At 40.4% G+C, this 12,028-nt stretch overlaps 1 protein-coding gene and 1 long non-coding RNA gene across 2 annotated transcripts in view; one reads left to right on the top strand and one right to left on the bottom strand.

Annotated features, from left to right (window-relative positions):
• MET (MET proto-oncogene, receptor tyrosine kinase) overlaps positions 1-12,028 on the bottom strand; it is a 117,309-nt gene that overhangs the window by 92,877 nt on the left and 12,404 nt on the right. Inside the window, exon 2 of the mRNA XM_007982678.3 lies at positions 459-508. Within this exon, the coding sequence (XP_007980869.3) occupies positions 459-501 (43 nt within the window). The 5' untranslated portion in view covers positions 502-508. The remainder of the gene's footprint in view (positions 1-458; positions 509-12,028) is intronic.
• Positions 8,466-12,028, top strand: part of LOC119626214 (uncharacterized) — a 126,139-nt gene continuing 122,576 nt past the window's right edge. Inside the window, exon 1 of the long non-coding RNA XR_012090401.1 lies at positions 8,466-8,551. This is a non-coding gene — a long non-coding RNA (uncharacterized lncRNA). The remainder of the gene's footprint in view (positions 8,552-12,028) is intronic.

Raw genomic sequence — 12,028 nt, 5'->3', positions numbered from 1 at the left:
GTTATCAGAATGCAGAGGAAGGGAAACCAACTCCACTGGAAACAATGCTAGAATCGAGTCTCAAAGGAGGATAAAGAATGAAGATTCCTGGCTGGGCACAGTGGCTCATGCCTGTAATCCTAGCACTTTGGGAGGCTGAGATGGGCAGATCACTTGAGGTCAGGAGTTTGAACCTAGCCTGACCAACAGGGTGAAACCCCATCTTTACTACAAAAAAATTAGCTGTGTGTGGTGATAGGTGCCTATAATCCTAGCTACTTGGGAGGCTGAGGCAGGAGAATTGCTTGAACTCGGGAAGCGGAGATTGTAGTGAGCCAAGATCATGTCATTGAGGGTACAGGCTATGAAGGGATAAGCAGAGCTAGAGAACTGTAGTTGGACCAGAGGAAAAGATGAAGCCTCAGTACGGCAAAGCCATGTCATAATAAAAATAACAAGAACATATACTGAGTGCTTACCATGTGCGAGGCATTCTGCTAAACCCTTTGATTTACTCTTCATCAACACCCTGTGAAGAAGGAAGTATTATTATCCTTCTCTTCTAGATAAGCAAACTTGCTAAAATCACACAGTTAGAGCCAGGCTTCAATTCCACGTCTGGCTAAAGAGAACCCATTCATGCTCTTAAGTGCTTCACTATACCGAAGCAGCTTCCCAAGCGAGGCGGGAGCATGCACTAGAACACAAGTCAGACAATCAGACCTCTGATTCTAGCCCTTTCTCTCTCTAGCTGTGTGACTCCAGGCAATCATCCACCTCTGAGTCCCAGGGTCGGATATTCTCACATGACCATTTTAAGGATCAAAAAGAGATCTCATCTCCGAAAGCACTTTGATCAATAAAGAGTACATATAAATGCTTGCTATTTTATCTGTAATTCTCATTGTTTTGCAATGTACTAGCAAATTTTTGGTGCTGGTAGAGGGAATAACAAGGAATAGAAGAAAAGGATTAGGGACAAATTGTTCTACTAGAGGACAAATACAAACTGTAAACCAAACTGCAAATACGTATCTAAACCATCTAGAGCACAATGGGAAAAATAAATATTATGTGAAAAGTTAACTGCACTTATCAATATGGTATCAGTGTATCTAACAAAATTGAGCCTAATAAATAATTTATTGCTGTATTTTCTGTAGAAATGATAATGAAAGAAAGGAAACAAATGAATTATTATTGCCAAAAGGGAGAAAAGTATTATAACCGATTTGCATGTTAGTTGATGTCCATTAATGCAGTGTGAAGTGTGAATGTCGTTTTTTCTTCTAGGTTTTTTGAAGAAACCTTCAAAATAATCTGGAATCCTAGCACTTTGGGAGGCAGAGGTGGGCGGATCACATGGTCAGAAGATCACGACCATCCTGGGCAATATGGTGAAACCCTGTCTCTACTAAAAGTACAAAAACTAACTGGGCATGGTGCGTGTGCCTGTAATCCCAGCTACTTGGGAGGCTGAGGCAGGAGAATCTCTTGAATCAGGGAGTTTGAGGTTGCAGTGAGTTGAGATTGTGCTACTGCACTCTAGCCTGGTGACAGAGCAAGACTCCGTCAAAAAAAAAAAAAAAAAAGAGAGATATTGTATTAAATTACGTTTTTAAAATAAGATTCCTATCTTAAGGTTGGCACATAAGTCACACACTGTACTAAATCTCAGTGGACAAGAATCCAAGAAAATGTACACATGTAGAAATCGGCTTTTTGTTATTTCATTTGATGAGATGGAAAATCAGTGGGGAAGGAGAATATATTTTCTATTTAAAGAAAAACCCTCGCAGAACACAGTTGGAGTTAGTACCTTAGTCTCCTACACCTTCTTTACATTATCTGTTACCATATGGTGATGCCATTTTTCAAGTGAATACATCAAAAAAAGGTTAACTTTTTTAATAAAGGAAAACAATGAGACTAGGGCCCATTGTCGACAACAGAAATTTTAATTAAAATAGAGGTTTCTGTTCAAACCTCAGATGAGAAAATGTAATCACCGAAAATGCCCCATTTCCTTGATCATTCCCATTAATAAAGGCCCGTCCCCATTAACAAAGGTGTGTGTTGGTCAGATCAGATCTTTTCTGGGAAATGTTTTGTGTCCTTCCTAAGGAAAGGAGGGAGACCTTTTAGATGTATTTGGTGCTGAGCTGGGCACTAAGATGATAACTGCTAGTTAAATGAGTGACAGCTGAGAGGCCAAGTGCACAGGCACTGGGCCAGATTTTAGGGTTTGAATCCAATCACTGTCTATGTTACCTTAGGCAAATAGGTCTAAGCCTCTATTAAAATATGGGCAGGATTATAGCACCTACCTCACTTTTGAGACTTATTCTAAGGATTCAATGAGTTAATGCATGTAGAACACTGCACGGCACATAGTAGGTCAATGCATGTTCTCTATTGTTTGTACACGGCCCCCAACAAACACTTACAAGCATCTAAGTGTCAGATACTGTACAGAGTGCTGAAGATACAAAGATAAATAAAACACTTTTGAAATGTCAATGAGCTCTCAGGCCAGTAGTGGAGATAGACATATTATAATTTAAACTCAATGTGGAAATGTCTACAGAGGCCCTTAAAGGAGAACTTAACCAGGGCAGAAAGTCACGTGGGCTTACCAACCAATCAATCATGGTGCTTTCCTCATAATGCATTCACAATTCTGAGGTCAAACACTGGAGAGGACCTAGTTTTAGTTGTGGCAGTGCAGCTAATTATTTGTATGACCCAAGCAAGTTACTCAACTTACTTGAAAATTATAGTGCTGAACCAGCTGTGTGCTGGCTCATGACAGCCTACTATGTGTATCTCTTCCCAATTTGTATTTCAGTGACTTCATCTTGGTAGCCTGAAATCAGTCATGGGGGGTATATTGACACCATAGAAATTGGCAAACACTACAAATCAGGGCTTATTAAAGCCTGTAGGGGGATGGTTATTAAATATTTAATGGCATACTCCTGGGTGGAACTAAAGAACTTCAAAGTATTTTCCATTTCTAATAATTTTCAACTCTGAGATTATTCCCCTAGGACTACATTTTACACCAATGCCATTGACTTGGCATATATTGCTTTCACTTCCTCATCTATATAATTTGCCAGATCTGGCTGTGTGAGTATTTTAATATTTATATTGGTAGTGAAATACTCCAGAAATACTTTCACTTTTCGTGTATTTTTGCCCTGATACATTTATCCCTCCATGATGTGTCTGGATCAGGCTTTCAATATAGACTGTCTTTTCATTGTTTCTGTTATTTTTTCTTTCTGAAATAGTGCTAGCCATTTAACCAACTTTGAGTTCCTTGCTAAAAGGAACATGTAAAGATGATTCAAACGGACTGACTAATTCATTCTCTTAAAATGTGCACATATCAGGTGAAAGTGAATCATCTATAAAACATTTCTTTATTTCTTTTCAGATGAAAGTTAAGGTAATATCACTGGCAAAACATTTCCTGGCAGTGATCATCTCAATGGCACCTTGGCCACTAAACTATTGATATTTAGGAGTACTTCCTTTAAAGAAGATGGTTCTGTTATTAACAGCTACAAATATCAGTTCAGTTTGCCTTTAAAACCAGCGACTTGATCTGTCCACCATCTGCCCACCTCTAGTTTTCTCATTCAAGTAGCTTACATTGGTCTTTTCATTTCCCAGAAATCTAGCAATACATTTAAATCTCTAAGTATTCATTGAGCAACTGTCAACACTATCACTGTCCTCATCATAAAAACATTGCAGAGCCTACAAAAATGTATAGTGTATTCAAACACTGATTCCTCAGGAAAAAACCAACAAAGGCAATAGAATAACTTTTTTCTTGAGAGAGAGACTTTCTAAACCTTGACACAGGTAATTTTGCTTTCTTTAGGGATTAATTTTCTTAGCAGTCATAGTTTATAACTATGTAGATAGCACCTTATAGTACACAGATATGGTCAGTTCCATCATCTCTTCTAATCATGATTATCTTATAAGGTAAGCATTATCCTGTGTTTCCAGATGACAAAACTAAGGTTCAAAGAAGAGAAAATATTAGCTGAAATCTAAACAAGCAATTCAGTTCTTCTGAGTGTACTTCTAATTGTTTAAAAATGTATGATGCTTATTTGAATTGCTTTAAATTATTTGCATTTCTTGGAAAAGATTTTTATTCCAAAGGCACAGTACTTTAATAAATACCTGCTTTCACCTTCCCAGAATCCACTGTCTCTTATACTGGCAACTCTTTTGAAAACTCTCCCTCTCCTATCTGCTGGGACTGTCAATCACATGGTCTACATCTTTCAACACAGAATGAGTGTGCAAACCAGGCTGGCCTTTCAATGAACTCTATTCTCTTGACATGGAGCTTGGTCAGGGCTGAGTATGTGGCCAAAGCAAGGCCAAACAGAATCTCTTCGGGGATTTAATACGGATGCCGGGAGAGGGCCTCTTTCCTTCTGAGAGCATGAGCACTAAAGATGATTTTATCTTGGGATGTCTGATGCCCATTTTTGCCACTATGTGGAAAAAGCCAACCTGAGCATGAAACTGACCCAAGAGGCCACAGAGCCCAGACACGGAGGGAGGCACCCCTGATGTGATTGATTGAGCATCTGTATCCAGCCATGTCTTAAGCTAGGGGAAGCCAGTAAAATTTCTTCTTTTCTTCCTTATTTCTTTTTTTTTTTTAAATAAGTTTAGTAATGATTCTTTTTATTCCTTGCACCTGAAAAAGTCCTGAACTAACAATGTCCAGTAGAAAATACTACAAACTTGAGTTTAAACACAAAGTCAAGTGCATAAAACCAACTTTATGTAAAATATTCAAGTAATTGGGACTTGAATAATTATTTTAAATATTTCACTTTGCATTTGGGAACATACCTATTAGTTAAGATTTCTGAGGTGGTATACTAGTTTTTTCTTATTATATAATTCCAAAATCTTCTACAATATTTACAAAAGATAATCTCAAAATGGAAATAATGGATCTAAGTAAAGTGTTAAGATACAGAAACTGGAAAATATTTTAACATTGCTTTTAAGTGCAAGAAAGGGATTTATGATGATGGAATATGGCTGAAGCCCCATATTAAGGAAATTGCAGTCATAAAAACAGCCATGGCTAAATTTCCAGGAAGACTTGCCAGAGTGAAATCCTAAGGAAAAATCTTAACCCTGTCCACATTTATATTATGTTTATTAACTTTAAAAGTAGGCCTATTAAAATAAAGTTAAGATTCCAATAGAAGATTCCTGATGACATTTAAAATACTGTGTTTATAAACACTCACTGTTTATGAAGAATCATCTTACATTGTATTATAAGATATTAATCAAGTATTTGGGAGCACCCAATGCCTGCAATGTACCTGACTAGATACTAAGAGTTTCTTCCCTCAAAGAGTGTACAGTCCGTGGATTTGAAGATAACAGGATAAACTCTGAAATCTAAATTTGTAACCTAAATGGAAAAGTGGATAGATCCACTGGGCTGAAAGCAAATTTGTAAACATGCTTGATTGAATGTTTGATTCTTATGCCTAAAGACTTACAGTTAGTGTTACGATCATCAAAAGCGTTACACTGACTTTAAAAAGATAAAACAATAGGCTGTGTCAAAAATCCCTTCTATGGTAGCCAGACACTACCTTGACAATGGTTTCTAACAGTGAATCGAAGGGACAGGAGGAATCTTCAGAATTTTTCAGCCCATTCAACTGCTCTTTGGCATAATCACATTTAAACACCCCAAAATATTCCGGAGACAAGGTGGAGTGTAGTGGAGAGAGCGTGGGCTTTACTGTCCGACAGACTTAAATGGGATGTGAATACGGCCTTTTTCGCTGACATGCCTTCTGATTTGAGTGTCAGTTTCTTACATTCAAAACATGGGGATAATCATATACATCTCATGGGTTGGCCATGAGAGTTGGAGATAAACTGTGAGAAACTGCATTCAGTTATGCAGCACACCCTAGCATTTAATAAATGTAGCTACTATGCTTATTATCCTCACTTGTGTTTTGGCCAGTTTCTGCCTGCCCTCAAAAAATGAGGAAGTTGGCACAGTCCCTTGGGTGAGACCACTCCAAATACCTGGTGACTGCTTCATCACTTTAGTCCTCTCATCCACAGTTTACATAGTGTTATTTCTTCTTTTCCCACCCTTTAGCCATCTTGTGGTTTTCCTCTAACCTCGGTTCAAGTTCTTGAAGTCCTTTGAAAATTGCCCCCCAAGACAGAGGCCACAGTAACGGCCTCCCGTACTAGAGAAGTAAAAACAAATAGGAACCAGTATTTTAACTCTTTAAAAAAGAGTTAGCCCAGGCTGGGCATTGTGACTCACGCCTGTAATCCCAACACTTCTGGAGGCTGAGGCCAGACGATTGTTTGAGTTCAGGAGTTTGAGACCAGCCTGGGCAAACCTCAACTCTACAAAAAATAAAAAAATTAGCCAGGCATGGTGGCATGTGCCTATAGTCCCAGCTACTGCAGAAGCTGAGGTGGGAGGATCACTTGAGCCAGGGAGGTTGAGGCTGCAGTGAACCGTGATCACACCACTGTACTCCAGCCTGGATGACAGAGCCAGACTCTGCCTCAGAAAAAAAAAAAAAAAAAAAAAAAAAAAGAGTAAGCCCATATCCCAACTGAGATTTAGCAAGTGAAGATATAAGATGCTGAGTTAAATTTGAATTTCAGATCATTTGTTTAGTGTAAGTATGTCCCATGAATGTATTTTATATGACAATCCTAGTTGTCACCAAATGGGGAAAAATAAGGGAATAATAATCTTTTTTACCCACAGAACTCAGATTAAAAAGACTTGGGCCAAACCTATTTATCTTTTGGGTTAGAATGTTTTTTAAGGTTTCTGTGGCATATATGTATTGCAAAACTGCATAGCATTTTTGGGTTTGCTTCTGTACAGCTAAAACTTGCTTTAAAAGTTCCTGACAGGTGGTTTTAAGTGTCACATGAAGGTATCACTATGTGAAAGGGAGTAAAGAAACTTTTTCCCCCTACAGTTGTACTGTATGTGGCAGCCTGTCATTTACATGAAATTTCTGAAACAGAAAAGGTATTCCCAGGTTGATTTACATGCTTTATTTATAATAAATGAGCTTATTAAAAAATTCAAATACAGGTGGCTATAGGAGATAAACAAGTTAAGCTTCGTACAGGAATGATTTGCATGTGTTATAATTAATGTTTCCGGGGGTGCTCTAAACAGTTTCTTGGTTATTACACAAATGTTGTTTCTTTGACAGATAGTGCTTTTATTCAGATTCTTATCAGCTTTTGCATCCCCTCTTAGTCCTATAATCATTTAAAAAGTTGAAAATTGCTGCCTCTTAGCATAAGAAAAAGCCAATTGTAGGCCGGGCGCGGTGGCTCATGCCTGTAATCCCAGCACTTTGGGAGGCTGAGACAGGCGGATCACGAGGTCAGGAGATTGAGACCATCCTGGCTAACATGGTGAAATCCCGTCTCCACTAACAATACAAAAAAAAAAAAAAAAAAAATTAGCGGACGTGGTGGCGGACGCCTGTAGTTCCAGCAACTCGGGAGGCTGAGCCAGGAGAATGGCGTGAACCCCAGAGGTGGAGCTTGCAGTGAGCCGAAGTTGCGCCACTGCACTCCAGCCTGGACGAAAGAGCGAGACTCCGTCTCAAGAAAAAAAAAAAAAGAAAGAAAAAGCCAATTGTGCATTTTCTAGTTGTAACATATGATTGAGACCATTATCCAACTCTGATACGGCAAGAGTAAAGATAAAAAGAATAGAATGCCATTATATCCTCAAGATTATCCTTTATAAATTCATATTCTGTCAGCAAACATCTTTGTCCTTTTACGAATGGTTGAAAGTACTCAACTTCAGGGAAAGAAGAATAAATGGACATTTGTTTTCACCATTGTGCATAATGTAAAAAATATTGTTCAGAAATTACGTTGAACTCTCAGAGCCCTGATTGACAGATGGGCTTTTGTCCCATTAATAAATTGTAGGTCAAACAAAAATGTTTCATTGCCCTTGAAAGTGTGAAGGTTGAACTTCCCCAATGTAAAGAAAGTGCTAAAATGCATGAAAACCTATACAAGTACGTTTTTTTCATATTTTTCAGCCAAATGGATGGACATAATTTTGTGATTCAGACTGTGTAGCAGTGTTACCAATTTTTGCTCAATTAATCCAGGAACACTGAATAACATAAATCCACCAATCACATTTGAGGAACATCTTTCCAAGTCTATATATTTAAAAAAAAAATAAGCCAAGCAACCTTTGCCGGTTGCATTCAACTACAGGGTTTGGAAAGGATAAACCGACTGAACAGTCAGAATGTGAACCACTGAAGGGAGACAAGTTGGAGAGGAAGCTGATACATTACTCACGAATGAATCAGACATTCCCTCCCTCCTTGTTTGAAAATGTCCTCGGCATAAAGCATGGTACAATTCCAAACGAGGAACTGTGCTCAGGATTGAATTTATATGACTGATCAGTTTCCTTTGCTGTTATCGAAAGCAGATATCAAATGGCTGTGGAGGAATGCAGGTGGTGAGTGAACCCCATTCTTTTCATAGTGGCTGTCACATAAAGAAAGAAAAATCAGCACCCAGGGACAGAGAGACAAAGGGGAGAGGTGTGAGGGTGCCAAAGGCCAGGGTCTCTCTTGCCTAAAAACGTAGAGCCTTTGAATGAGGTGGGCGTTCCTTGTAATGCTATTTTCTCTTAGGTCTGAAATTATTTTGCTTATTTTGCTCACACCTGAGAAATGTTCCTGGAAATCAATGTTTGCAAGTAGACTCTGACACTAGAATGAACTAAGGTCTCCTTTTCACGATCAAAATTGTCAGTATATGACCTTTTCTTATTTAGGCAACGTAGATAAGAATTGTTAGAAATCATGAGAATACTGTGAATGTGAAGGAATAGCCAAACCTGGCCATATTTTGTACAGATGTGGATTCCTTGGGTGAACATAATGCAATTCTAACAGTGTTGGAAGAAGAATTAAAGCATATAAATAGCATTATGTTGAGGTCAATATGTCACCAGAAAATAAAGAACAAAACAAAACTGTTTACAAAAATCTTAAACACTTTTAAACGAATAGAGAATGCTGAGCAAATGAATTCTCGTAAAACTAGGATAGTACAGAAAAATAAGTACAGAATCCAATTTCTGAAACTCAGTAAACACTCTAGATCCTTGAAAAATCAATAAAGCAAAAGATTAGGACAACCTGAAAACAACTGTGCTCAGGATTGCATTTATGTAACTCATCAATTCAAGGAAAAGCAATTCAGGACAGGTTGTGTGTATATAGGCGGTATGTGTGTTTATGGGAGAGGAGAGAAACAGAAGAGAGAACAGAGGGCAAGAAAGTAAAACAAATAACTTTTCCAACCATACAGGTGTTGCCCCTTGACTGGGAATCCCCACCTTCCACCCGCAACACTCCCAGGCTGTGTGTAAAGGTGTGCGCATGCCAGTGGAGCAGCACGGGGAAGAAGAGCTAACCACACAGACAGAAAGCGGGGCCAAGGAGTATTTCAGAGGGATACTACTTGAGCTGTGTCTTGCAGGATAAGTTGGAGCTGCTCAGGCGCAGCTGAGATAGGGGACAGACAGTCTGGATGGAGTGGACTTGCACACAGGCACCTGGGGAGAAGGTGCAGGGTTGTCCAGGAAGTTGCAATTTGTATAGAGGCCAGGTGGGCCGGGTTGACAGTGGAGGAAGGTATAAGGTTAGGCTGCAGCCACATTACAGAAAGTCTGATATGTTTTGTTGAAGAGTCTCCAGAGAATCCCGAAATCCATCTCTCCAATATCACTTTTGTCTATGCAACAGCTATTTAAGAGCAAATTTGATCAATATTTACTTGGGTCCTACTATGCGTCAGATGCTTGGGATACATCAGTAAACAAAACCCAACACCCCTGCTCTTGTGGAACTGACATTTCAGCTGGGGGCAGCAATTAATACCCATAACAAGTTGATGATGTAGTGTTTTAGAAGTTGATGTGTGTTACAGGGAAAACCAAAAAGTAAGGTTGGGGCATCAGAACTGCCTGGAGGAGAGGTACAGGGATAGCTTTGTAGTTTGGAAATTGGGAAGATGGCTTTTGTGGACCCAGCTGAGATGGGAAAAGATATTTCTGGGCAGAGGCAAGAAGGAAGAACTAAGTGTGTCTGGTGTGTCTGAAGCACAGCGAGGGGGCTGGTAAGCCTAGACTTTGGTGACCGGGAGCTGAGATCAGAGAGGATGAAGAAGCAGAGCATCTAAGGCCGTGCAGGCCCCTGGGAGATTCAGGTTTTTATTGGAGTGAAATGGGGAGTCATTGCAGGGTGTTGAACAAGGAGGGGATTATGTTGGAATGTAATCACCTCGATCGTGTGGGAGAGAAGACTGCTAGTGGCTGGGGGGAAGTTCAGGGCAACAGTGGAGTGGTGAGGCCAGCTGGGAGGCTCCTGTGGTGTTCCAGGAGGGGGACCTGGTGGCCTGGGCCAGGAAGGAAGGGGAGAGTGGGGAGATGTGGCCGAATTCCGGTTCTATTTTGAAGACAGAGCTAACTATTTTGTCACATGCCTCAGATCAGACTCCATCCAGATTTACTGATGGAGTCAGATCTGAGGCATGGAGAAAAAAAGGAGTCAAGAATATGCCAAGGATTTTGACTTTTTTAACAGAGAGAATGATTTTGCCAGTTAGCGACATGCAGACTCTGGTTGGTGAAGCATGTTTGTAGGATATGAGGAGACCAGGAATGTAGTTTTGCCCATGATGGAGGTTTTTTTATTTTTATTTTTTTGACATGGAGTCTCACTCTGTTGCCCAGGCTGGAGTGTAGTGATGCGGTTTTGGCTCACTGCACCCTCCGCCTCCCAAGTTCAAGCGATTCTCCTGCCTCAGCCTCTTGAGTAGCTGGGATTAGAGGCATGCATCACCACACCTGGCTAATTTTTGTATTTTTAGTAGAGACAGGGTTTCATCATGTTGGCCAGGCTGGTCTTGAACTCCTGACCTCAAGTGATCCACCCACCTCAGCCTCCCAAAGTGCTGGGATTACAAGCAAGAGCCACTGTGCCCAGCCTGACAGATATTTTTTAGGCATCTAAGTGGAGATGCCGGGCATGCAGTTGGATGTTTGAGTCCCGGGGTTAAGGAGAAAGGTCTGGGCTAGATATTTAAATTAAGAACTTGTCAGCATGTAGACGTCACGAAAAGCCATGAGAGTGGATGGGACCTCTGAAGAGAGGAGTGTAGAGAATGAAGAGAGGAGGACTGAGTGCTGGTGCCACCAAAGCTAATAGGCCAGATGATAAAGACAGATGGGACAAGAGACCAAGAAGGAGCAGTTGGATATCCTTCTGGTACCTCCATCTACTCCCACAAAACCTGGTCTCCCTCTCTGTATCCTACCTCAGTGCTGAACATGTCCCATATTTCCAGGACATCATCCTTGATGCCCACCTACGAGTATTTTAAACATGTCCATCTCCTTATTGGTTTCCATGTCCATGGTCAGGGCAGTGTCACTTCATACCTGGATTACTACAACAGCGTCCTCGCTGGTCTTCCCTCTCCATTCTCACCCTGATCATCTTCCCCCTAGCATACCAGAGATATCTTTCTAAACTGACAATTTGACTATGTCACTTCTTTGCTGAAAAAAAGGTCAACCCCTTGACATAGCTTACAAGCCACATATCATTTGTTTCTGCCCCACTCTCCAGTCTTGCCTCTTGCCATCACCCCATTAGAAATCTAGGCTCTGGCCACTCTGCCCTCTTCAGTTCTTGAAGCAAGCCATGTGCTCAGCCACTCTGGGTTTCAGCACATGTGGATCCCTCTTTATGGATATTCTTGCCCTCAACTTCACACGGATAAGTTGTCATCTCTCTTTAAGCCTCATCTTAGGGAACGGTTCTGGGAAGCCTTCTCTGATGCCTCTCTTACCCTTTGGTAAGGAATTAGGAACTCTCCCACGTGCTCAAACATCAAACCGATCTTCCCCTTATCTAGACTT

Source organism: Chlorocebus sabaeus, chromosome 21 (genome assembly GCF_047675955.1).
Source record: "Chlorocebus sabaeus isolate Y175 chromosome 21, mChlSab1.0.hap1, whole genome shotgun sequence".
Lineage (NCBI taxonomy): Eukaryota > Metazoa > Chordata > Mammalia > Primates > Cercopithecidae > Chlorocebus > Chlorocebus sabaeus.
The sequence above is the reverse complement of the archived record's forward strand: the minus strand, read 5'-3'. Positions and strand labels throughout refer to the sequence as shown.